Source organism: Dipteris shenzhenensis, chromosome 17 (assembly GCF_047967505.1).
Source record: "Dipteris shenzhenensis isolate YYH24624 ecotype China chromosome 17, Dip_SZ_1.0, whole genome shotgun sequence".
Classification (NCBI taxonomy): Eukaryota; Viridiplantae; Streptophyta; class Polypodiopsida; order Gleicheniales; family Dipteridaceae; genus Dipteris; species Dipteris shenzhenensis.
The window spans coordinates 3,261,791-3,289,103 of NC_141612.1; the positions used below are offsets into that span (position 1 = coordinate 3,261,791).

The 27,313-nt window shown below is 46.7% G+C and overlaps 1 protein-coding gene across 1 annotated transcript in view; it reads left to right on the forward strand.

Annotated features, from left to right (window-relative positions):
* The window catches only part of LOC147891533 (protein ZINC INDUCED FACILITATOR-LIKE 1-like), a 227,507-nt gene that overhangs the window by 44,727 nt on the left and 155,467 nt on the right, over positions 1-27,313 (forward strand). Inside the window, exons 2-3 of the mRNA XM_087387922.1 lie at positions 10,393-10,433; positions 10,640-10,700. Coding sequence (XP_087244048.1) covers positions 10,393-10,433; positions 10,640-10,700 — 102 coding nt within the window. The remainder of the gene's footprint in view (positions 1-10,392; positions 10,434-10,639; positions 10,701-27,313) is intronic.

Here is a 27,313-nt window from a genome sequence, read left to right on the forward strand (position 1 = left end):
TCGTCGTCCGTACAATGCCTTGCAGACCTGCTCACCGTACATCATCGGCCGTACATCGTCGCCAGACTGTACGGATAGCCGTACAACGTCGTACAGCTCCCGTACAGTTTCCCTGTACAGCTCGCCATAGTTGACCGTACCTGCACCGTTGCAGTTCGTCATCGTATAAATCGTTGTCACCGTACTGCACGCGTGGAGCCCCGTTTGTATCAGACCTGCTGCTTCCGTACTTGTCGTACTAGATCGTAAGTACCGTACCGACCAGACCATACGTGCAATCGTTGCATCCGTACTTACCGTACCAGCCGTACCTTCCGTAGATCTGCGTGCAGATCTTCAATACCACACGTGTGGCAACAACCTGTTCATCCGTACAATCTGTACTTGCAGATCTGTATCTGCAGATCTGCACAGGGTTTCCTTCATCTGCAGGTGATCTTTGGCAGGCACATCTTGCAGAAAACCATAGTTTGGCTCAGTTTTTGGGAGTACATTTGGGGCATTTTGTATGTTGCAGACATTGCAATCAGTGTGTAGTTTCGGAGCTACATCTGGAGCAAAAATTGCAGATTTTGTCTAAAATTTGGGACTTTTGCAGACAGATCTGCAAATCTAGTCTGAAATTTGGGGCTTTTGTTCAGAAATTGCAGATTTGGGGCTTTTAGTAATTTTGCCCCTTTTTGGTTGCAATTTCAAGCCACAAATTGGGGCTTTTGTGTTGGGAGAGCATTTTTTGGAGTATTCAGTTCATACTGCCTTTCTTGGAGTGTTTGAAGCACTTTTGGCAGATTTTGGAGAGTTTTTGATGCTTGGACAGATTTCTGACAGTGCAAGTACAAAAATCTAAGTTGCATTTACAGCCCGTGCCTGGCTGTGTTTTTTGGGAGTTGTGCATTTCATTCCCAGTAAGGGAATTCAGCTTTGTATCTGCTTCAATCTTTTTCTCAGATATGGCCCATCAAAATCAGAATGAGTTCCAGTTCGGTGGTCTTTCAGAAGAAGAAAAGTTGGATGGTACCAACTACTCCCTCTGGAGTTTCATGGTACGTAATATTCTGATTTCTCGCAATTTATGGGATTATGTCAATGGGGATGAGATCCGACCAGCAGATATTGCACCTGCTACCCCTCCTCAGCAAGGAGGTGGAAGAGGTCGTGCACAGGGTGCAGCTGCAGGACAAGTTGTTGGTGCAGCTACAGTCACTACTCCAGAGCAGAAGAGATGGGATTCACGGGATGCCTTAGCTTTGTCATGCATCTCTCTTTCAGTGAAAAGATTTATCATTCCGTATATCCGGTCGTGTAAGACCTCCAGGGCAGCGTGGGATATTTTGGAAAGCATGTATGCAGCTCGAAATGATGCAAGGGTATCTTTCTTGAAAAGAGAGTTGAGTAATACACATATGGAAGAGGGTGACTCCATGTCAGTCCACCTCACAAAGCTACAGGATCTCAGAGAGCAATTGTTAAACATAGATGAAATTATTCCTGATTCAGAGATGATTACAACCACTCTGAATTCTCTTCGTGAGTCTTATCTCAGCTTTCATACTTCACTGAACTTATCATTGAGGGGGGGTGCAAATCCTCTCACTTTTCATTAGTTGATAGGACTTCTGCTTCAGGAAGAGCAGACCAGGAAAAATTTGGCTTCACGTGCAGGTGAACAAGCCATGCTCTCAAAATTTAAATAAAAAACAAAGGGACAGGCAAAGACATCAGTAAATCAGCCTTCCAGTGGGTCAGGACAGCCTTCACAAAAGGCCAAAAATGATGCAAGTAAGCCCAAGAAGAAGGGTTTTTGTCACTACTGCAAAAAGCCAGGTCATCACATAGGAGAATGCAGGAAAAGGCTTGCAAAAGAAAAGAAAAACAGCTCAGGTATGGCTGTTTCAGATTCAGCTCCTCATGCATCTGACAGTGGGGATGCTACAGCCAACTTTGTTGGACAGGATTATGCCTTTTTATCTTGCATTTCAGATTCTAGGTTGGCTGTTCCAGATACAGTCACTTGCAGTGATGATACATATGCATTTTTGACTTGCAGTTATGACTCTTCTATAGATGCATCTGCTTTCAGTGTTAATGAAACACTGAACACATGGTATTTTGACAGCGGTGCATCCAAGCACATCACTTCTAGGAAGTGTCTTTTTACTTCCTTGCATCCACCTCCCATTGGTAAGAAAGTCACTTGTGCCAACAACTCATCATATTCAGTATGTGGCACAGGAGAGGTTGAGCTCACTGCCATTGATGGCTCAATTTTCAGACTGTCAGATGTCTTATATGTGCCTGGCATAACCAAAAATATCCTTTCAGTGTCCACTCTTAACAGAGGGGGATTTCAGGTCATCTTTGAGGATGACAAATGTGCTGTCCGAGACAGGGAAGCTGACTATGCCTTAAGGTTATCTGGTACTCTGCTGCGTGGGCTTTTTCAGCTTGATATTTTTGAGAAAAGAGCAGCCCACGCTCTTGCAGTTTCTACCCCTACAGCTGCCATGCAGAATGCAGAATTATGGCATGCCAGATATGGCCACATGCATTACAACAGCTTGATGACACTTCAGAAGTTTTCCATGGTTGATGCATTGCCACCTCTTGAGATACCTCCTCCACATGCCTGTGAAGGGTGCATTTTAGGTAAGATGCATAGATTCCCCTTCAAGAAGGATGGTTCAGTTAAAGCTGTCCGCAAATTACAGCTTATACACAGTGATGTCTGTGGTCCCATGAGGACTCCATCGTTGGGTGGTCATCTCTACTTCGTTACATTTATTAATGACTACTCCAATTTTACTTGGGTTTATGGGCTGACAAAGAAATCTGAAGTGTTCACGGTGTTTCAACACTTTTCAGCCATGGTAGAAAATGAAACCGGACTCAAGATACAAACATTGCGCACGGATAGAGGTGGGGAATACTTGTCTGCAGAATTTGATGCTTTTCTCAAAGGCAAGGGTATTGTGCATCAGCTCACAGTCAGGCTGACCCCTCAGCAAAATGGCAAAGCTGAGAGGAAAAATAGAACCCTCATGGAGATGGACAGATGTATGCTCAAAAGCAAACACATGCCTCATAAATTCTGGCTAGAGGGTTTGATGTGTGCCAATTACATTTTGAATCGGGCTCCCACTAAGGCTTTAAAAACAAAAACTCCTTATGAGGTCTGGAATGACAGTAAGCCTTCAGTGGATCACTTCCGAGTCTTTGGATGCCTTGCTTATGCACATGTGCCAGTTGAATTTAGGCACAAATTGTCAGATAAAGCCATCAAATGCATATTTGTTAGATACAGTGCAGAAAGCAAGGGGTACCGTCTCTACAATCCTGCTACACGCAAGATCGTAGTAAGTAGAGATGTGATATTTTCTGAAAATTCAGCTCACACTCAGGCTGAATTTCAAATGCCTTCGCCTTCAGAGGATGTCTTTGAGGGGTTGCTACCCATTGCCTTGGGTTCCCCTGCTGATTTTTCGGATGCAAATCAGAATTTACAGCAACCTCCAGATGCTTCAGTTCCGCCACAGGATGTCTTGCCCCCTCCACAGGCAGTGGAACAGGTGGTGCAGCAAGAAATTGCAGACATACATGCAGCAAAAACAGTCCCAAACTGGCTGTTACAGACTCTCAGGGAGAGTAAAATTGATGCTCCGTTATCTGGCAGGACTCGCAGTGCAGCAAGGCACATGGAAGGTGCTAATTCAGTAATCAGCATATGCAGGTACTTTCCTTGATGAGGAGGAGCTTGCCACATTCGAAGAGGCAAAGGATAATGTGCATTGGATGAATGCCATGCACGATGAGTTGCAGTCCATTGCAAAAAATCAGACTTGGGATGTTGTGGACTTGCCACAGGGTAAACATGCCATTGGCACACGATGGGTTTTCAAGGTCAAACGGAAGCCAGATGGCTCCATTGACAGATATAAGGCAAGGCTGGTTGCCAAAGGCTATGCTCAGAAAAAGGGCATAGATTACGAGGAGACATTCGCTCCTACATCCCGGATGACCACCATCCGATCAGTTATTGCAATGGCTGCACATTTTGAGTGGAATGTTCATCAGTTGGACATAAAAACAGCCTTCTTAAATGGGGACTTGCTGGAAGAGGTGTATGTCAAACAACCTCTGGGCTTTGAAATTACAGCAAATGCACTTCAAGTATGCAGGCTCAACAAAGCTTTATATGGGCTGAAACAGGCCCCTCGTGCATGGTATGCCAAGATCCATGCCTTTTTGACCAGCAAGGGGCTGCACAATAGTCCTACTGAGAGCACCCTCTACATCAAGATGGATGGGGGGGAAATTTTGGTCATCCTTCTTTATGTCGATGACTTACTGCTCACAGGGTCCAATGAAGAAAAAATTGCAGATTTCAAAGCTGATTTGCAGACCAACTTTGACATGTCAGATTTGGGGCTGCTTCACTTTTATTTGGGGATCTAGTTCTCTCATGAGAGACGTGGCACTGTTATGTCTCAATCCAAGTATGTTCAGAAACTCTTGGACAGATTTAACATGCATGAGTGTAAGCCCATAGCCACTCCCATGGAGCCGGGGCTGAAACTCACAATGCATGATGTAGGAGAATCAGTTGATGCCACACTTTACAGCCAGGCTGTTGGATGCCTCATATATCTCTGCAACACTAGACCTGATATTCAGTTTGCAGTATCTCAGGTGAGCAGGTACATGCACAGCCCAAAAACTATGCATTGGCAGGTAGTTAAGCGCATCTTCCGTTATTTGCAGGGCACAAAGTCTTTTGGCTTACTATTTCCCAGGGGGGGTGACTTGCAGATGCATGCCTACAGTGATTCAGATTGGGCTGGTGATTATGACACTAGGCAGTCCACTAGTGGCAATTGTTTCTTTTTGGGTAAATCTTGCATTTCCTGGCTGAGCAAGAAACAATCTACAGTGGCTACCTCATCATGTGAAGCTGAGTACAGGGCAGCTTTCACAGCAACAGTTGAATGTGTCTGGCTGCGACGTCTATTTGCTGATCTTCGTCTATCTTTGGAGGGTCCTTCTCCAATTCTCACTGATAGTCAGAGTGCCATTGCAGTGGCAAAGAATCCAGTGTTTCATGCTCGCACGAAGCACATTGAGGTTCACTATCACTACTGTTACGCTCTGGCTGAGGTAGCATGACCTCGGAAGAACCAGTCGACATTTCCCTTATAGGATCTATCTTTGTGATATATTTGTTTGCGCTTCATGTAAATGATCGGGAGGGAATTAATGTCAAGGTCCTAGGTGAGGGCTGATAGCACCAGACTAGGTAGATCTAAGGCCAAGGGCCTAGTGCAAAGATTGTGCCTAGGGGCAAAGGATTTAATGCATCCCAAGAGAGGGGTGAAATGTTGCATTAGGAAGGCCCTATATGGATGACGTGTGGCATCTAGATCTATCTAGGGAATTGGGGCTTGTTGAGGCTAGAGAGAGAAGAGAAGGAAATTATTCACGTTGATTTTCGAATGGAATATCTCTGTCTGCTGGTTAGCCTTAGCAAGAATTGGCTGGGAGGTGATTCATGATGCTGCTCCCGTGATATGAAGTAGAGATTAGATAGATTATTGTTATAACTACGTCAGAGAGAAGTTGCATGCAGGAGAGATCAGTATGATCTTTGTGTCCACACATGACAACGTTGCAGATATTTTCACCAAAGCACTACCACGTGAAAAGTTTGAGGCATTTCGTAGTGCCCTGAACTTATATCCGTTTGGTGATTGATCAGCCTTGTACATGACATTGGCACTGCAGGGGGGTGTTAGAATTATAGATATAATTCAGCAGTGACCAATGTAATATAATAAGCTAGTTAGGGGCACTTTTCCCTCTTTAAGAGGTTTTTCCCCCTAACCGCAGTTAGTTCACTAACTATGGTTAGTGACTACTAAGGTTTTGTCACTAGGACAAAACCTTATCCTTCTCTCATTGTGTTGTATTGCAACTAAGCTTTCAGCTTCCAAGCTTCCAGCTCTCACTCTCTCTTGCTCTCTCTCACTCACCATCTCCTCACAACCCAATGCAAACTTCTGAAGCTTGAATGTATGCACAAACAATATGCATATTGCACCTGTTTGACTGCTTGCATTGAAAACAACCTCCCAAAGGCACCCACAACATCCACGTGTATTTCTATACTGTGTCTTTGTGCCCCTATTAACTCTGACCCAAAGTCTCTTCAAAGATTTTTCCTTCATGCAAGTGGTGTAAGCCCTGAGCAACCAATGCTTTGCACCACCTTCATAAAGGTTTCTTGTCCCTTTGGCTTACCAGACAATCTCTCAATGTCAAACATTAGAATAGTTCCACCTAAATCTGCATGCCTAATCTCAACAACAATCGGAGTCATTGCCAAGAAAAGCTCTACTGTTGTCACATGCTTGCCACTGCTTGTGACTCCTCTCCCTCCACTGTTTGTGACTCCTTTGGCTTCACTTGGACTTCTTCTATACGTCTGATCAGCCTTCTTCTCTCTGCTGTCTCTCGCATATGTTTAGGCTAGTCATAGTATGTAACATGCAACGGTAATCTGATCGTGTAATCACAGCAAGACCTTCTTTAAACCTTTAGTGAGGAATTAGCGGTATGCACCATAGAGAGAGAAAGGAGATAAGGGTAGAGAGAGAATGGAGTCGACAACCGATTGTGTCCCTGTACCCACTAACGGCACCCTCCCCCAATCAAGGGAGAATTTGCTTTATACTTGGAGAACTGAGAAATACAAAAAACACTCTTCGAGAGAGCACGGAAACACACTTCTGAAGAGTACTCTGTGCACATGTATTGCAGACCCAAAGACTTGAGAGGCAACGCTGACCGATACCGAGACCTTGATGTTGTCCTCCACACTGACAATGTAGGGCTCTTTTGCAAGGCAAGGAAGAGGCTTGTGCTGTCCACCGGGATGTAGGGTTATTGCGTGAGTGAGAGAGTGAAAGCTAGGACTAATAAATTCTAAAGAGAGCTGAGAGATGGCTGAAATATGGAGCTGAGAAGTGAGCTGTGTAAACTGTAAAAGATAACTGAAAAGAGCTGCTGAAACAATACCCAAACCTGCTAGTTCAACACCCTGCCGATGGGCTGCATGTACTTCTCCCACAGGTGAGCTGAACTGATGGCCAAGGTACTGAGGCTGATCAGGGCCAGATTAGGGAAGGCATAGAGCCTTCTTCGAGGGCTGAAGGTGGGCGGCTACTGAGTGAGGAAGAGAGGGCAGCAAGGGCCCTATTTATAGGGGCTAGAGAGCCAGCCAACCAGCCTGGCTGAGCCGACTGGTTGCTGCCCCTTAGCCTATAAAAACCCTTCCCTAGCTCATTTGCCAGGGAGCTTTGGGGGAAACCTTTGCAGGCTGCCTTCCTTGCTTGCCTTTGGTCCATTTGGTCAGCCTTTGGTGGCCCCTCTGGGGCTCCTATCCTAGGCTATGACCTGGACTTAGCCTAACCTAAGATGGAAACACTAACTAGCTACTGTTCTCAGTGGGCACTAGTGAACAAGACTGACTGTCTGACTTGACCTAAGGCTGAGAGACTGACCTACGTAGCTTGTGCCTGACTGTCCCTGGACAAGGGCTCACAAAGGGGTCAAAGCATACGACAAATCTCCTATTAGGCAACTATAACACACTTGTCGATGTAGCTAGTGTGTCACATTGCACCCAAGTGCAGGGGTGCATGTGACACAGTAGAAGCATTTCTTCTAATTTTTGCATCCTCCACTAGAAGAGTCCTCCTCATCATCAGATTGGTCCTCTTTCTTCTTGTTAGGCGTGCCCTTTCTGGTCCCCTTACTCTTGCCTTGACACAATGAAGGCTTGTATTTGCCAGTCTTGCCCTTTCTGGTCCCCTTACTCTTGCCTTGACGCAATGAAGGCTTTGTATTTGGCACTATCCCATCATAGATTCTTGCCCTAACCTGCTCCTGAACTAACATTGCCCCAAGCTCCTCAAAAGTGATCGGCAGTTGTAATGCTTTTTACAAAGTCTTGAAGGTCTCTGAGAACATGTTGAGCATGAGCATCGGCAACTGGACTGCGTCCACTTATGACTTATGACTAACTACTGTGAGTTGATCTCCTAACACCTTCACTTTTGTGAGGTAGCCTGGAATGGTCTCCCCCCTCGATCCTCATGGCGTTTTTCAATAAAGATCCTTCAGGATATCCCATGCTTCCATCGAAGTATGCGCCATCTGAATGTGTGGAATCATTCCGTCTGCTGTCGTCCGGATTATCATTGACAGCGCTTTAGTATCCTTCTCTTCGCCCTCTTCTACCTCTTCTGGATCAGCTAGTTTTGTCAATTTTTCTGCTGCATCCTTCCCGTCTTCAGGTTTCAGATTTCGTTGCCATCACGTGACTTCGCAGCTTCTCCTTCTAGATAGGGTAGTTATCCCCATCCAGCTTGCTTGCTTCTCCAAAATTTGGAATCGGCTCATGTGTTGCCATTCCTGGAATAAACTCAAGACAGATGCAACTGTTTGAGATATTAGCAATCCAACTCACTAAGGCACACTTGTCTGGCTCTTGGTCACTTTCCTTCTCATCGTAAATGTATATGTCCTTTAGACACGTGATTTTTACAAGCTTGAACCGAGATCTTCTTCCAACGGTTCTCACATCCAAGCTCCACACCCTTGTGAATCTTCTTCAGGGCTCTGATATCATGTTAGAAAACAGAGACGAAGGCTGTTTGCTGTACAGCCAATACTCCCGCATCTTGAACAATAATCAGTAGAGCTTAGTGTGCCATCATCTAGTAGATAGGTACTGCCTAGATGTGGACCCCTGGCACCTCAGAAATGTCTTCTACCTGGTCTGTCAGCCTGCGTGCTCCAATGGAGCTTCAGTGATCTGCTCAGATGCCACTCCATCAGACTTCCTTGCTGCTCTGTAATGCGGCCAATGGTGAGGCAATGTATATATGCTGATTCTAGACCTCTTTTCTGCTCCTGTCTGCAGCCAATGTATGAGGTACAAAGAACCTGATCCCTGGCCTTCCTGCTCCTGGAATTGCCGCCAATTTTGAGGCTCCTGAATGAATGAGCAAGGCGCCCGCTGGGCCCCTTTCATAGGGCTTAATACTTCTCGGCCTGGGTGACCGAATGTAGTGTCCAACCAACCAGACCGACCCAGTCTGTGAATGCTGATCAGCAAGCAGCTCCTTGCCTCCAAGACCGCCATCTGGCAGGTGCCAAGTCTTTAGACCTGTCCACGTGGCTTCCCTCAGACCCAAACTATGCTGCTGGTACACCTCCCCCATGTCCTCAGTTGGATGTTCACAGGTGGAGGTGACCCCCATAATCCCAACATTACATCACAATGCTGTAGGTAGAAGTATCCCTTCATGAAAATGCAGGTCTCTTTGGAAGAGTAGTAGCTCTTGTGATGGGTTGTGCCTCATGGGAAGCGTCCATTGAAAGGGCATGCCGTTTCACAGTGTTCACCCCTCCAACCATCCATAAGTCTAAGTTTAAGAACAGTATATATAACTGACCCGTGACACTCTTCATTCCATTGTGCCCTTGTGAGTTTTTTACATTGGAGAGAGTAGAGGAATCCTTTACCTATCGATTTTTTTTGCGAGGGTTAGCATAGGTTTATTGCCCTGTTCCATAACAATCCAATTGTATTTGCAATCAGCCCTTCACTGGTGTTTGTAATCCACAACTTTTTTGCAATTATGGACTAGTTACCAAGGGTAATGCCCTAAATAGCTTTCTTAACAAGATAACTATTTTGAAGACTTCTAGATCTCATCCATGCTAGCTCTAGTCTCAACAAATGGGAATCACCTAGTCTTGGTTGATTCTGTTTTTGGTTGGATTCTGTTCACCCTTATTAGATACCCTCGGTTAGATTATGTTTGAACCCTAGATCGTATTGGAGTTTTGGCTCATCTCATCCAAAGTCCACATAATTCAAAACTTTTGTAATTGTGGTTATAGCTCTTGGTGGCTCTACTTACTAAAATGAGCATGCCTATTGAGAAAGTGAGCACATATATCCTACCCTGAATAAAAGGTTTCCTCATATAATTTCATACCCTTGAATACCTCTGGCATGGTAGGATCCATGCTCATGGTCCGATCTTACAAGTTTCAGTATGCTTACTGTATGTTTTTCTGACTTCCAAGGTATCCTTGAAGCAATCTGTTTTGGTGTTTAAAGAAGGATGTTGGGCATTTTTTAGCAATGCATGTTACAGTCTGTACTCTCACTACATTTGAATCTATTAGTAATGTTTAAGGTTTTGAGGACATTACCTGGGGTTGCTCTTTTTGAAATTTCTGTGTTTATTTATAGTCTCAATGTTTCTTTATTATTATTTTAATACGTTTCTAATAGTTTCCCTCGTGAATTGTGTTTGTCTACAGCACTACCGATTTCTTCACTCTTCCCGTTTATATACTTCATGGTAAGCCTGGTTACTATTCAGTACAGACCTCCGTAACACATAATATTTAATTACAAAATTTTCTTCCTTTTGAATTTTGGGCTGAACCATTGCTCGAACAGAAATGTGCAACCTCAATTAAATTACCCAATCAAAGTCAAGATTCTGTGGTTGCTTACCAGCAAAACATTGATGGTGTGAAAATTGTGTCTTGTTTTTATTTGCAGGTTCGAGATTTTGGCATTGCAAAGTCAGACACGAACATAGGTTCATATGCAGGTTATATTGGTGAGGAAAGCATATTTCTTATGGGTTTTTTGTTTGCCATGATTTTACCGATGGCTAAGTAAAAGTCACCCAGCATCTGTAGGTATGTACGCATTCATGTATCCGTACATCCATACAGGCACAAACCGTCATACATACATTCACCACCATTTATAAGTATGTACGCATTCATGTATCCGTATATCCATACAGGCAAAACAGGCACAAATCCATCATCTATAGGTATGTACGAATTCATGTGTCCGTACATCCATACAGGCACAAACCTTCATACATACATTCATGCATTTCATTCAGCTAGATATTGATGCACTCATAAATCCACATCTCCAAATATGCCTTCATGCATTCATACACTATCCATCTGTTGGACGACGAGGGTCAATGCCACACCTGTGAGCTTCCAAATGAGGACTGTGATGGGCAAGGGGCATGGAATACTCTCTTACTAACTATGCCTGCCCTAACTACTAAATATGGCGCTGACTGCACAGAGAGAGAGAAAGAAAGAAAGAAAGAAAGTTTATTAAAGTCTTCGGGAGACCGTGAAGGTCTATGAGACTAAAGATAACTGATACAATGAGCATAACGGTGGTGGTCTCAAAACGGGCCAACCAACCGTTTCTACAAAAAAGAGGTTATGAAGGACTGTGTGTCTAGTCCTGATACAAAAAATATGTGTCTACCTCCAGATGATACAAAAAAGAAGGGGGGGGCACCAAAAATGGGGCAGAGGGGGGAGATACAGTATACATGTGCAGGTGGTGATCGTCAGAGACCAATCATAGAGGGACCGTCAAATGGGAGGTCGGAAAAAACCTTGTGATAGATGATTGGCCTCTGACGTCACGCGGCCTAGTCGAGCTCGGTCGTCGGGGGCGGCGGGTGGCCCTGTGGATGAGGGCAACGGTAACCCCGGTGGGGCGGGCAAAGAGCAGAGACGAGATGTCATGGACCTAGATGTGTGAGTCTGTCCGCTGACGCAGCTGTCGTGGCTCTGGCTCTCGCTCACGTCCGCGTCGTCGGCTAGACTGAGAAGAGGTATCCTATGACTGAAAGAAGTCAGTGATATGCCGTTGGGTGTCCTCACGCTGTGTGTGCTGCTCGTGTCGCCGTGCTCGGAGAGAGGTATCTCGGTGGCGAGTCATCTCATGTAAGAAAGCGGCTAGGCATCGCTGATTCGGGAACTGCAGCATGTGTGGGAGGGAGCCGAATCCGTTGTGGAAGAGGCAGTGGTATTGGCCTCGAAAGGCATAATAGATAGGACATCTGAAAGCAAAGTGCTCCTCCGACTCGATCTCCTGCAAGTCGCAAAGTGGGCAAAGGCGGTCCTCTCGTGGGATACCCTCTGCGCGTCCGCTCTCGATCCGTAATCGGTGTGACGAGACCCTAAACTGACCGAGGGAGATCCGGAGGGCATGTGGTAGATGAAGCTGTGTGTAACCCGGAGGTGTGATGAAGCCCTCCTGTGAGATCTGGAGGTAGTGTCGACGGTAGAAGTCGAGCTTCACAGGAAGCTCGGAGTGAAGAAACCATGTCCGCCAGGTGTGGAGCTGAAGCAGATCCGCTCGAATGAGCCGGTTGACCTCCTGGTCAGTGGGGGAGAGGGGAGATGGTGGAGCGTTGAGGCTGTACTGAAAAGGAGGAAACCGGTCTAAGTCGAGGCCCAGTCGGGTGAACCAACTGGAAAGACGACTATACCAGCATCGCTGGTCCCCATCAACGGATAAGGCCATAGAGGAGGATAGGGATAGAGAGAGAGAGAGAGAGAGAGAGAGAGAGAGAGAGAGAGAGAAAGAAAGTCTATTAACGTCCACGGGAGACCAAGAGGTCTATGGGACAACATGAAAGCCATCTAGTACATCAGCTTAGGGAGGGCGCAGGGCAGCTCCCAAGGAGTGCAAAAGCAGCTCCATTTATTTAGAGAGTACCTATATTGTAGCCTAGATAAAACATACACACATATATATATAGTTGGCCTTACATCAGTTTAAGACTGAGAGAGAGAGAGAGAGAGAGAGAGAGAGATTAACGTCTTCAAGAGGCCTCGTGGGCCTATGAGACAAAGTACAATCACAAGTGACTCATACAAGCCGCTATGGGTTGAGGCAAGGGGTTCGTAAGACCCTTGCAACCCCTCGTCTCTGTCGGTTCCCCCTGAGGATAGTTGTGATAGGTCGGACCTCAATAGAGTGTACTCTGGGGACTCTTTGTCGCGCATGTGGTCTCTACGTCCCTCTCTCGGTGGTACCGTGTCGGTTGCTAATCCAACTCCTCTCATGTCGGCTAGCTCCTCCTCCACTCCACTGTGTCTTGGGGATGACTCAAATGTATAGATGTCTGTGATGCGTGGCTGTAGCCGGCCATCCTCTATGTCCTATGGTGGTCTGGCCATCCCCTGCTGCTGTGTGATCTATCGCAGTAGTGTCTCCCTACGCCGACGCATCTCCATCAGATAGAGCCCGATACAGATCTGGTCATGGAAATGGATTAGTCGTGATAAAGGGCCGAAGCTACTCCCCTCTAGGTAGAGACATTGGTAGCGCCCCAGGATCTCGTAGTAGGTTGGGCAAACTCAAAGAAAATGCTCCTCTGTCTCAACTGCCCCCAGCGTACATAGTGTGCAGACTTGCTGCTCTCTGGTTATACCTGCTGCTCTCCCTGCCTCGATCCTCAGCTGATGGGATGAAGCCCGCATCTGACCAATGGCAATCCTCAGTGCATGGGAGACTCCTTTGTCCTCGAGATACTGGGATTTGATGATGATACCCTCCTCTGATACTCTCAGGAAGTGGTCGTGGTAGAATTGGGTCTTGGTGGGGAGCTCCTGATCTTCCCCCCAAGTCCGGGATGTATGAAACTGGAGGAGGTCTAACCGTATGATACGGTTGATCTCATCTCATGGGATAGACTCAGGATCCATGCTGTACTGAAAGGGGGGAAGCCTGTCCATTTGGATACCGTGCTTGGCAAGCCATGTAGATATGCGTGCATACCATGTGTCTACCCCGCTCTCTACTAGCTGTATGGATGACTCTAGGGCCAACCTCGGAAGTCTCTAGTGGGGTAAGTCCCAGACTCTATGGATGAAAGTCACTATTTGAAAGATGGCATCAACCTGGAGAGGTGTCATGGCGAACTTTGCCTGTACTATCTCATGTGGGACTGAGGGCTTAGATCGGATCATCTTACATGGCAGTCGATCACACCAGTGTGTCAAAAAGCCAGCCCTTTGTCGGTGGATCCTGGAAGGGCGCTTGGAAGCACTGTGGCTCTAGTCTAGCCAAAGCACTACGCCCTCGTGTGAGCTGCGCATGGGCTGTATGGGTCATCGTGAAGATGGGTCCTGTGAAGGTTGCTCCCAAATATGTGTACGACTGTACTATCTCCACTGGATTGCCACGATAAGTGAAACTAAGTTGGTGAATCACTGCTCGTGAGCTATTGAAGATCATAACCTTAGTTTTCCCAAGGTTGACCGTCGTGTCTCTCTCTGCAGAACACCTCTAATGCCTCTAGATCTCTCTGCAGCCCCTCCGTCGAAGAGGATATAAGGACCATATCATTAAGGTATAACAATATCTGTATGAATTGATCACCCAGTATTGAACCCTCGCCCCCTAGGCGATCTATGATAGATGATGTGATCTCATCGATGTAGAGTCCAAAGAGAGTTGGTGAGAGAGGGCATCCCTACTTCACCCCAATAGTGCTCTCGACCCAATCCGATAAACCACCTGGAGCATGGACCCTGCCTCTGACTGACTTATATAAGCTCATCACACTCGAGATCAGCGTCTCTGGAATTTGCATCTCTTGTAGTCTTCTGATCATACAGGATCGTGGGACAGTGTCGAAAGCCTTTCGAAAGTCTACGAAACACGTGTAGACTTTCTGATGTCTAGACCTTACCTCCTCAATGATAGCCCTTAGAGTGAAAATGTGGTCTAGAGTAGAGTGTTGCCTCCTGAATCCTGTCTACCCTAGTGCTCGCTGCCTAGTGCCTCTGTATGATTGCTGTGTTGGGGTAAAGGCACATTGCCACCCCTTTATTAAAGAATTAAAGATAGGACACCTATGACTGTCTTAAGACAGTCATAGGGTAAAACCTAATCCTAATAAAACATAAGAGTTTGTGGTGTGGCTCATCACTTTACACACCCGCACATTTGAGTCTCTCTCTCTCACACTCTCTCCCTCTTGCTCTTCTTCCTCTTTCCGGCCCTTCAACTGGTATCAGAGCCAGCCCCACTCCGTCTACCCACTCCCCCTACCTCTTTGCCCTAGTGGCCAGCAGGGCTGCAGCGAGGCAGCGCAACAGCAGCGCAGGGCAGCGCAGCAGGCAGCGCGGGTCAGCGGGACAGCAGGGCAGCAGCCAGCGTGCATCGCGGGCCAGCGGGACAGCAGGGCGGCAGCGCATCGCGCAGGGCAGCGCAGCGAGGCAGCGTGGGCTGCAGCGGGCAGCGCATCGCGCAGGCGCAGGCGCCATTTCGCGCGCCGTACAATAGTACGGACGTACGTCGTCCGTACATCCGTACGAACAGACGTCGGCCGTACAGCCGTACGGACAGCCTTCTACCGTACAGTACGGATCGCCGTACGGACGGTGACAGGGAGCTGTGTCAGGGAATTTCGACAGGAAGGCAATTTTTTTTTCTGGATCTGCGTCAGAGGAGTACATTTCTCCTTGGATCTGTACCCTGCACAGGTACAGCAGGTACATTTGTACCCTACACAGGTACACAGGTACGAAAGTACAGCAGGTACATCTTTTTTTTTGGGGGAAGAAAGAGAAGGAGAAAGAGCACTCTGCTCTTCATTCAGGATCATCTTTCAGTTCTCAAAACTGTGTTTTCTTGAAAGTACAGCAAGTACCTTCATCTCCCTCGTGCTTGAGGTGAACAGAACCACAGTGTGTGGTTGATTGCACAGTTATCTGTTTTCGTGAAGGAAATGCCTTGATTTTGCAGAGGACTTTTATGCTTTTACTGGGTTTGAATCTCAGTTTACGGGTGAGCAGATCATAGGGCTTTTGCCCGGGAGTTGATGCTTTGTATGCCTTGAGGTACTGTGGTGCCAGAGTGCACACATTTGTCTCGATTTTCGCAGTGTGGCGGTGACATTTTCTTGCAGGTCACATTTCTTGTGCAACACTCAGAGAACCTCAGTTGAGCCACGCTTGGCCAGGGCGCATCGAGTTTACTCGGTCCCTAACTGTCCATCGTTGACAGTGCTCAAAAGGTTCCTCATTGAGTGTTTGTATGTTGGGATCTGTGTATGTCATTTCTACACAGGGCAGTATTTGCATTACACTGTTAGTTGATTTTGTCAGAGAGATTTACATTTTGTATGCTACCTCAGTGTTGAGGTGTTCTTCACTTGGTTCAGGTGTCAGATCAAAGGGCTTTTGCCCAGATTTTGCTTGAGAGCACTTGGGTTACTGTCTGAGACCCTCAGATGCCTTTTATCCCCTTGGCAGAAGGGTGATTGCGTGGGATTTATCCCATTTTTCTGTTGCAGGTTTGTGACAGGCTGAAGTATCTGATTTTTTTTGGTGAACAAAACAGTGTATGCCAAGTGGTTTATGCATATTAAATCAGTGCAATACCTCATCTGAGGTGGGAGAAGTGATCAGGACAGCAGTGTTTACAGCAGTGTTTTGTGTTTTGTCAGCTGATGATGCACTGTTAAAGCACTTGTGGAACAGCTGTAGCATTCTGGATTTACTGTTTATGCCTATTTGAGCACGGTACAGTGTGTCAGAAGGTACAGTGACTCCAGGGACATTTACTGTTTTGCTGCAGATTTTTTTTTTGACAGTAAAAACAGCACTATTCTGAGTGCTTCTGGCTCTTGATAGAGCAGGTTTTTTCTGAGAAATCAGAATTTTATTCAGTCTTTTTTACTTCCAAGGAATCAGGCACTTTCCTTATCTGATATGGCATCAGGGGGAAGTGAATCATCAATTCTGAACATAAAGAAACTGGAAGGAGCACACAATTATGCATTATGGGCAGAACAGTGTTTGAATGTACTTCTGTTAAAGAAGATTTCTAAGCCCATAAGGGTGAAGGGTGTCAAGCCATCTGACATGGCAGATGATGAATGGGAGGAGCTTGATTTGTCTGCAAGGGCAGCTATCATGCTCACTATTTCTGATACTCTTGTGTTCAATGTTCAGGCTGAAAAGACCTCTTATGGCCTATGGCAGAGGCTAGCAGAGTTGTATGCCCAAAAGAGTTCAGCCAGTAAGGTTTATTGGTTGAAGAAGCTGGTTGATCTTCGCATGAAGGAAGGTACAACTATGACCTCACACTTGAGTGAGTTCAATGCCATCTTTACACAGCTGATTGCACAGGGTTTGAATCTTGATGAGGAGTTCAAGGCTACCTTCTTGTTGTGTACCCTCCCTGAGAGTTGGGACACTTTCAAGACCACCCTGTCAAATTCAAATGTCATTCTTATGTATGCTGATGTGGAGAGCTCTCTCCTTATGGAGGAGATGAGCAGGAAAAATAATATGGGCAGCAAGTCTTCAAATGCTTTGCAGGTACAGGATAGAGGCAGGACTCAGCAGAAGGGGAGATCTGCTAGTAAGTCCAAATCCCGCAGTCAGTCCCGTGGCAAAAAGGATATTGAATGCTTTTACTGTGGCAAGAAGGGACATGTGAAGTCTAAGTGCTTCAAGTTCATACGGGATCAGAAAGCCAAGAAGGCTGAAACAAAGGATGCAGGCAGTGGAAGTAAAGGCAAAGGCAAAGCCAAGGCAGATGACTTGGATGCAGTGAATGTTGCAGCAGAGGACAGTGACAGTGACATACATGATGTTTTATGCTCTTCTGCTGTTATTGCACATACTTTGGTTATTGATGGCCATGACATGCACACCTGGCTTTTGGATTCAGGTGCTTCTTTTCATGTTACTCCTCATAGGGAGTGGTTTACTTCCTACATAGGTACTCATGGAGTTGTTCATCTTGGGAACAACTATGCATGTCAGATTGCAGGGATTGGCAGTATACAGATAGTATTTCCTGATGGACGCATATTCATGCTTGATGGTGTCCGCCATGTGCCGCAAATCAAGAAAAATCTGATTAGCACTGGCTTGTTGGATGACAGTGGTTACCACACCACATTTGGGGATTCCAAATGGGTGATTACTGATGGCCAGGTTGTAGTGGCTGAGGGTTATAAGAGTGATACCTTGTACCCTCTTTATGTTTCGAGTGTGGGTAATCATGTTGTTGCCATAACCGAGCTGCCAAAGGTTTCATTGTGGCATAGCCGGTTGGGACACATGTCTGTTAAAGGAATGCAAGAACTGTCACGTTTGGGTTATCTGCCGTCTCTTTCTTTTTCAGATTTGCCTACTTGTGATCATTGCATATTTGGCAAGCACTCTGTGACTCCTCATAAGAGGAGAACTCCCCAGAATAGAGCACCGCTTGATCTAGTGCACACTGATTTGTGTGAGATGCCACAGTTATCACTAGGGGGTGCAAAGTATTTCATTACTTTTATTGATGATGCCACACGCAGAGTGTGGGTCTATTTCTTGAAGCATAAGGGCGATGCCTTAGATGCTTTCAAGAAGTTTGTCGCTCAGGTTGAGAATCGGACAGGTCGTAGGCTGAAATGCCTCAGATCCGATAATGGGGGTGAGTATGTGTCACATGCTTTTGTACAGTTTTGTGAAGCTAAGGGCATTAAACAGGAACTCACAGCCCCTCATAATGCATCTCAAAATGGTGCAAGTGAGCGGATGAATCGAACTATTCAAGAGAAGGTTCGATGTATGTTGTCTTATGCTGCATTATCCCATGGCTTTTGGGCAGAAGCCGTGCAAACAGCAGTTCACATTATTAACAGGTCGCCAAACAAGGCTTTGGAGTTGAAAGTGCCAGAGGAGGTGTGGTCTGGCAAGCCACCTTCATATAAGCACTTACGTGTATTTGGCTGCGAGTGCTTTGCTCATATACGCAAAGAACTGCGCACCAAACTGGAGCCAAAGTCTCTTAGATGCATCTTTATGGGTTATGGTGACGAAGGTGAAATGGGGTACAGGTTATGGGATCCCGTTAAACGGAAGATTATACGCAGCAATGATGTCATCTTTAAAGAGGATAGTGTACACAAAGAACCCGTGCAACCTGTGGAATACAGGAGGGTTATTTATGATGATGTCGGACAGCAAAGAATGCCCATTTATATGCAGCAGCAGGCTGCTGCAATTAACCCTGTTCAAGAGGGTATACAGGCTGAAAATCAGCCAGATAATTTTGCCAATGATGCACCACTGAATATGCCAGCAAATGGGGCTATAGAACAGCCAGATATGGTGGCACAGCCACCCGTCATGCATGACGAACAGGCTGGACAGCAGCCTAATCCGGAACATTTTGTTAGGAGGAGCACCCGTGTACAACGGCCTCCTGCCAGGTTTGTTCCAGGAGCCAATAATGTGGCTGATTTTATCATGCTGACAGATTGTGGTGAGCCTTCCAGCTTCAAGGAAGCTATGGGAAGAACGGAGAAAAGGAAGTGGGAGAAAGCCATGCAGTCTGAAATGGACTCTCTACTTCAAAATGATACATGGGACTTGGTGCAGCTACCTGCAGGCAGAAAGGTTTTGCCATGCAAGTGGGTTTACAAAGTCAAAGTGGATTCAAATGCTTTACCGAGGTATAAAGCCAGATTGGTTGCCAAGGGATTTAAGCAGGAGAAAGGTATTGACTTTGATGAGATCTTTTCCCCTGTAGTCAAGATGACTACTTTGAGAGCAGTGTTAGCTCTTGTTGCTCATGAGGACATGGATTTATGTCAGATGGATGTGAAGACTGCTTTTCTTCACGGAGATCTTCATGATGAGATCAGCCAGAGGGATATGCTGTTAAAGGGAAAGAGCAGCTTGTGTGTAAGCTCAAGAGGAGCTTGTATGGACTCAAGCAGGCACCAAGAGAATGGTACAAGAAGTTTGATGCTTTTATGCAGTCCCAAGGGTATCATAGGTGTGAGACCGATCATTGCTTGTACACCAAACGGGCAAAGGATGGCAGTTTGATGCTACTCATTCTATATGTGGATGACATGCTGATTGCCAGTAAATCTCAGCATGAGATTAGTGCTTTGAAGAAACAATTGCATAAGTGTTTTGACATGAAAGACTTGGGTGATGCAAACCATATTCTTGGCATGCGGATTACTCGTGACAGGTCCAAGGGACTTTTGTTTCTGTCACAGAAGGAGTACATTGACAAAGTACTGCAGAGGTTTAAAATGGAGGGGGGGAAGTCTATTAGTACCCCGTTGCCTCCACATTTAAAACTCAGCAGTAAGGGCAGCCCCAGATCAGATGATGATAAGGCTGAAATGGCCAAGGTTCCGTATGCATCTGCAGTTGGTTCTTTGATGTATGCCATGGTTGCCACTCGTCCGGATATTGCTTTTGCGGTGGGAGTCATCAGCAGGTATATGGCAAATCCAGGCAAGCGGCACTGGGAAGCAGTGAAAGGTGTCTTGAGGTATCTCAAAGGTACCAAAGACTTGTGCATATGCTATGGTAGGCAGGATGCATTGGTGCATGGTTTTACAGACTCAGACTATGCAGGGATGCAGATAACCGGAAGTCTACTACCGGTTATATTTTCACATTTGCAGGAGGTGCTATATCATGGGTGTCTCGGTTGCAGAAATGCGTTGCACTGTCAACTACTGAAGCTGAATATGTTGCAGCCACTGAGGCTTGCAAGGAAGCAATATGGCTTACTCGGCTGGTGGGAGATTTGGGCATTACAGGAGATATGCCAGTTTTGCATTGTGATAGTCAGAGTGCTATCATGTTGGCAAAGAATCCGGTCTTTCATCAAAAGACCAAGCACATAGATGTGAAATATCATTTCATCAGGGAGGTATTGGAAGACAAGCGACTTGAGCTTGTGAAAGTGCATACTGATGATAATCCTGCAGATTTGCTCACTAAGAGCTTGCCTACAGAGCGGTTTGCACATTGCCGCCACATCATGGGATTAGGATGAGACCATTCTTATTTTATGGTCTTGTATACAGTAACTGTATATTGCTGTAATTTTTATTCTTTTCTCCCCTTTAGGCACATTGGCCTTTAGGTGGGAGGTTGTTGGGGTAAAGGCACATTGCCACCCCTTTATTAAAGAATTAAAGATAGGACACCTATGACTGTCTTAAGACAGTCATAGGGTAAAACCTAATCCTAATAAAACATAAGAGTTTGTGGTGTGGCTCATCACTTTACACACCCGCACATTTGAGTCTCTCTCTCTCTCATTCTCTCCCTCTTGCTCTTCTTCCTCTTTCCGGCCCTTCATGCTGATCTCCCACTCTAGGACCGATCCATAGATCTTGGCCAATGTGTGGCCAATCATGAGGGTGCGATAGTTCCCAGTGTCTATGAGGTCTCCTGCTTTGTGTATTGGTACGATAGTGGTGGTGCTCCATGTTGGTGGGAAGCCGTGACAAATTGCAAGGTTAAACATATGTGCAAGAATCGGGGATAGAACCTCATGCCCATGTGCAAAATGCTTTGTTTGGAGGTCCTCATGATACTGTGCTTTCTGTTTGTGGAGGCGGCGAAGTGCAGCCCGCACATTCTGTGTAGTGAATAGATGGCAAGTAGTGGCTCTGGGCATAGAGGACATGTCTGGCGGTGTCTTCCTTGGGACATCATATAGGGAGCATGCATAAGTGTGCCATACTCCCGGATCAGTGATGGGGATGGGTGGCTTCCCCTCTGAAAGAAGTCCCCATCCAGTGATCGGGTCTCCTTCTTGAAACGATCTGATGATCTCATCCATCCTATGTGAGGAAGGCTCGTCTCTTGCGGCGTGTCAGTCGTTGAAAGATCTGTTGTGTCTCATGTGACGTCAACCGACCCAAGGCTCGCTCGTGTGTGAGGTGGGTTCGCATCTCTCTGTACTCATCATCAAACCAGGGGTTTTGAGGCATCTTGCCATCTCGTACACGTGAAGATCGGGTTGTAGGAAAGGATCTGGTGGCAGCATCTTGTATCATTGTACTGTGACAAGGGTGGATGAAGCGTGGTCGAGGTCTAAATCACGCTCCAGTAGGGCCGGAAGCTCTCTAGCTAAGTGACATGCATACATTGGAGCAAGGGCGCGGTCAAAGTGGATCTGGGTGCGCGGGCTGCGGTAGGAACTCTCCCTGTGGTTGGCATAGTAGCAAGAACACCGAAGGCCAGATATGAGTGGTCGGCTCTGAGTGGGGGAGGGGGGGTACAGTGAGGTCATGTATCCCTGAGACAAAAGCCAATGGGCCCAGTAGGTAGTCCACTGTGCTAGTCCCGCCTCCATGTGGAAAACATGTGAATCCCCCAAATGATGGCTATCTTTGAAGGCCATTGTAGATGATGAGATCGTGGACAGCTCCCAGCGTCGTTCGTATGCTGTCACATGTGAGGTATCTGCAGAATGTCTCCCAATCCTAAGCTCTACTGCATCTAACTCCGGCATCATGTGGGGGTCTCTCTCATATGTGAAGTCAAGTAAGACAACTTGCCCATCCTTGTCCTTGCATTGAAATTCCCCAGAAGGAGGGTGGCTCCTGTCTGGAGAACTCTATGATATCATCATGTATCGTCTCATAAGGGCTGTGTCCCTCTGTAGTGACATCATGAGCATATGATGACGTGTCTGGAGGGAAGTAGCATACTGCAATGAAGATCGGTCGGGCATCTAGCAGCTGTACTCGTATCCACATATGACGTGCATGTTCCTCTCTTCGTACCACAGATATAAGCGGTCTCAAGTGTGTGTTGAAAAGGACAGCTATGCCTCCAAATCCTCGTACTCCACGATCTCTCCTCAGTTCTCTCCTATGAGCTGACTCCTAAATGTATCCTGTCACTGTGGGCAGCCCTCTCTTTGGGCTGTCATGTGTCTTAGTGTAGAAGATGATGTCTTTGTCTGTGTATGTCTCCGAGAAGCCACCTGGGTCGGACCAAAGGGTACCATTACAGTTCCATACAGCCATACTCAGCTTTTTTTGTGCACTTCCCTCCCGGCTTTGACACGGTCATAGTTCCCCCTCTTCCTTCTTCCCTTCTCCCGAAACTGTCTTCGCATTTCGGAGGAAGGATTCATCACACCACCGGGGTACACTGAGCTTCATATGCCTCACTCACTACGGATCTCCATCGGACAGTTTCGGATATCAACACACCACCGGGGTACACTGAGCTTCATATGCCTCACTCACTACGGATCTCCATCGGACAGTTTCGGATATCAACACACCGCCTCCGCATAGAGAGGGGCAGAGCAGAGGGGATTCCTAGGGAGCATCGCTTATGCATATTGTGCGACTGTCAGGAGGTTGAGTCGGAGGAGCATTTTATTTTCAGGTGCCCAGTGTACTATGAGATTCGAGGTCGCTACCACTGCCTCTTCAGAGATGGCTCCGGGCTCCTTTCCAGATTCCTCGCCTACCCAGATCAGAGATGCCTCGCGGCCTTCATTCACGAGGGAATCTGACATAGAGAGTACTTACTCAGGCGACGGGGCTTGACCACATCACCAGACACCTCTCAGAGCAAGATCACAGAGTTCTTCCCATCGAGTGACATTGACCGTCTAGTCTCTAGCTGTCGATGTGACAGAGATCCCGACCCGACGATCGCAGCACGACACACGAGACATCGAGGGGACACACAGATCACTCTGGGGGACCTCCCTCATTGTTTAGACCCGGGATGCATCCCACGGGAGTCACAGTGGCTCTGGTCTTGCATCGAGCCTCGTCCAGGAGACCGAGACGCACGGCACCCCTTGACGGGCACCAACGTCCCATCACCAGCTATGCACCAGCCAGGGGGACATGACATACGGAGGATTCCGCTCCGCTCCAGTCCTTTTCTTTTCATTGTTACATCTAGATGTATTTGATTATGTATGATCAGACTTAGGATTCAGCATGGGTGATGATGCTCGTTTCAGTAGCTCCACCCTTACTGTGATTTGTATCAGGTTTTCTTTCAGTCTCATAGACCCATCGGTCTTCTGAAGACTCTAATAAAATTTCTTTCTTTCTTGGATAATCACTTTGCCATCCCTGTAGGCAGCCCATTTCCCTGCTTCCCTTGCTGCCATTACTCGTGTCATGCCTTCCCTTCTATGTTCCTGCTACAGAAGGGTGAGGTCATCATCAAAGTAGTTTTTGGTCCCCTTCAAGGATGCTCGCATGCTCATGAGGTTGAACCTAGCTATTGCAGTCCGGAGTTTCAGCACTTTATGGTTTTGTTGGTATCTCCGTCTTCCCTACCCTCCAAGCTGGCTCACATGTAAGGTTGACTCCCATCTTGGCAAGTAGGGCTTGAGCATCTGCCATTAGGGTGTCTCCCATTGTAACCTCTGACTAGGACATTCATTGCTTTATTGGCCCGTCTTTTCTCTTCCTCTAGTGTTTCAGAAATGAGCCCTTTTTTGGGAGCTGCTGATCCCTTTTTAACAACTTCTGTCCATTCAAGATCACTTCTTTCCCCTTGTTGAGCTATTGTGCGAACTCGGCATGTTTACCATTCATGGTAGTCTGCATGGCCTCCATCTCTTTCTTAAGAGCTGCATTTTCTGCTTTGAGCTCATCCATAACTTTGCTGCCTCCATCTGATGTTATTTGCTTGCCCTTCATTTGTTGTAGCTCACTCCCCAATGTGTGTACTTTGTCTTAAAGTCCTCTTGAGACCCTACAGGATCTATGGGACTGGTGGCCACTATTAAACTAAATAGTGGTCAGTTACATCCAGTGATAGACAATTCTCACAAATCTTTTCTATGTTGTATTTTCTGAGCTCATTTGTGTGCTAATGCGAGAACTTTGCTGCGGTGTTCCAAGATTTCTTTTATGTTGCTTCCAAGCTTGTGGGCTGGCTGTTCCAATACGCTCTACTAATTCTTGCTACTATCCCCATGTCTCTCCCTGATGTGAGCATAAGCTCGGCCTTTCAAGAGCGCATGCTGCTCATCTTCTATTTCCCTTGTAGGACATATTTTCCTCTCTTGGAATTCTAGGCCTTGTCCATCTGCCTCTCTCAACTTCTAGCTCATGTGAGCTGGTCCTTAGTTTGCAGATCAAATGCCTTTTAAATATTGAAATGCCTTCCCCAAGATATTTTTGCATTGTATAGCTGTTCATCGGGTTGATTTCCCATTACTCTCTCCTTCGAGTGTGAATTTCATCTATTTGTTTCAGGACCCAATCACCATGACATTGGTTTTAGATATGTTGACCTGCATTTTTAAGATTTGGCAGAAATTACTCAAAGCATCCAAGTGTACTTGCATATCACTTTTGTCTTTAGTGAAGAAAACCACATCATCCGCATAGATTAGTAATAGTAACGCATAACCAACCACCTGGACTCCTCTGCTGTTGTTTTTTGTCATCCAATCTTCCAGTTCATCATAAAGATAGTTGGTGATAGAGGACATCCTTGCTTGAAACCTATGTCGCTGCTCATGATGACCTTTTTCTATGTGTGCGTGTGTGTGTTGTGTGTGCGTGTGTGAGAGAGAGAGAGAGAGAGAGAGAGAGAGAGAGAGAGATGTATTAACGTCTGCAAGAGGCCTCGCGGGCCTATGAGACAAAGTGCAAATCCAAAAGGTACCTCATATAAGCCACTAAGGGCTGAAGCAAAGGGTTAGCTAAGACCCTTGCTGAAAACTGAAAACTGAAAGCTAAAGCTAAAGTGCTAAAATGCTAAACTAGTGAACAAAATACTAGAGTAGCAAAGTAACAAAAGAGTGTCAGGAGCTCAGGGCTAGCACTCCTAGTACATGTTTAGGTTCCACATATCCAGGTAACCTGGTGGCACACTGATGAGATGTGAGAAGCTCTCGTATTTGTGTCTGACGAGCTGTCTCGCGACGTGGGGGAGGACGTGGTCTCCTCGATCTTTGGATCCGGTGGGCTACGTCAAGGGTGATGCCTCGTCTCTGGCGGTCGCCTCTGAGAACGGCTGAAATAGATTGAACCCCGATTGTGTGTGCTCTGGTCTCTCTCTGTGTCGCACGTGGAATGTGTGTCCCTCGTCTGGCCGCATCGTGGTGGGCACTCCTACTGCTGATCCATGATGCTCTCATCTCATTAAGCTCCTCTCCCTCAGCCACATCGGCAGCTGACTCAGATGCATAGAAGTCTATAACAAAAGTTTGTGATCTGTCGATGGTGACCTGTGGCATCAATCCATGCTGCTCTCTGGCCTGTCGCATCAGTGTGTCTCTCCGTCAACGCATCTTAAGTAAGTAGAGCCCAACACAACATGATCGTGAAAATGTATGAGCCGTGAGAGTGGACCAAAGCCATGTCCCTCCTGAAAGAGGTAGTGATATTGTCCTCGGATCTCATAGTAGACTGGGTAGACACATAGAAAATGCTCCTCCGTCTCGATCTCCTCCATCCGGCATAGTGTGCAAGTCCTTTGCTCTCTGGGTTTGCCTGCAACTCTCCCTGCCTCAATCCGCAGCTGATGCAATGAGACTCGTAACTGACCAATAGTGATCCTCAGTGCATGTGAAACTCTCCTGTCCTGAGGAAGTGATCATGGTAGAACCGGATCTTGGTGGAGAACTCCTCTCCCCTCCAAGCCCTAGATGTATGAAACTGGAGGAGGCCCAACCGTATGATACGGTTGATCTCATCTCGTGGGATCATCTTGGGTGGTGCGTTTAGACTGTACTGAAAGGGGGGAAGTCTGTCCATCCGAATGCCTTGCCTCGGTAGTCTCCACTGGGGTAAGGCCCAAACTTTGTGGAGGAATATCACTGTCTGAAAGATGGCATCAACTTGGAGAGGGGTCATGGCGAACTCTGCGTGTATAATCTGATGGGGGACTGAGGGTTTACTCCGAATCATCCTGGATCCCATGGTCACTTGTAGTATCTCAAATCTCTTCCACTCAGTCGCTGAAATATCACTCCCTTGGAGAGGGGTCATGGCGAACTCTGCTTGTATGATCTGATGGGGGATTGAGGGTTTACTCCGAATCGTCTTGGATCCCATGGTCACCTGTAGTCTCTCAAATCTCTTCCACTCAGTCGCTGAAATATCACTCCCCCAAAAAGGTGTTGCATACATGGCAGTCGGTCTCACCAGCGTGTCAAAGAGCCAACCCTTCGTCGGGGGGTCCCGGAAGTGTGCCTGGAAGCATCGCCTCTCTAGTTAGGCTAGAGCATCCCATCCTCATGTGAGTCGTGCTGTACCCGCATGGATCATTGTGAAACCTGGTCCAGTGAATACTATCCCCAAATATGTGTAAGATTGCACTATCTCCACAGGCTTGCCACGGTATGTGAAACTATGGTGACAGGACACTACTGCTCGCGAGGGGTTGAAGATCATATCCTTGGTCTTTCCAAGGTTAACTGTCAAGTCTCTCTCCCTGCAAAACATCTCCAGAGCCACTAGATGTTTGTGCAGTCCCTCTGCTGAGGATGATATGAGGACTATGTCATCGGGGTACATCAATATCTACACCATCAGGTCAGCCAGGAGTGAACCCTCTCCGCCTAGTTGATCGACAAAAGAAGTGATCTGGTCGATATAGAGCCCAAAAAGAGTCGGTG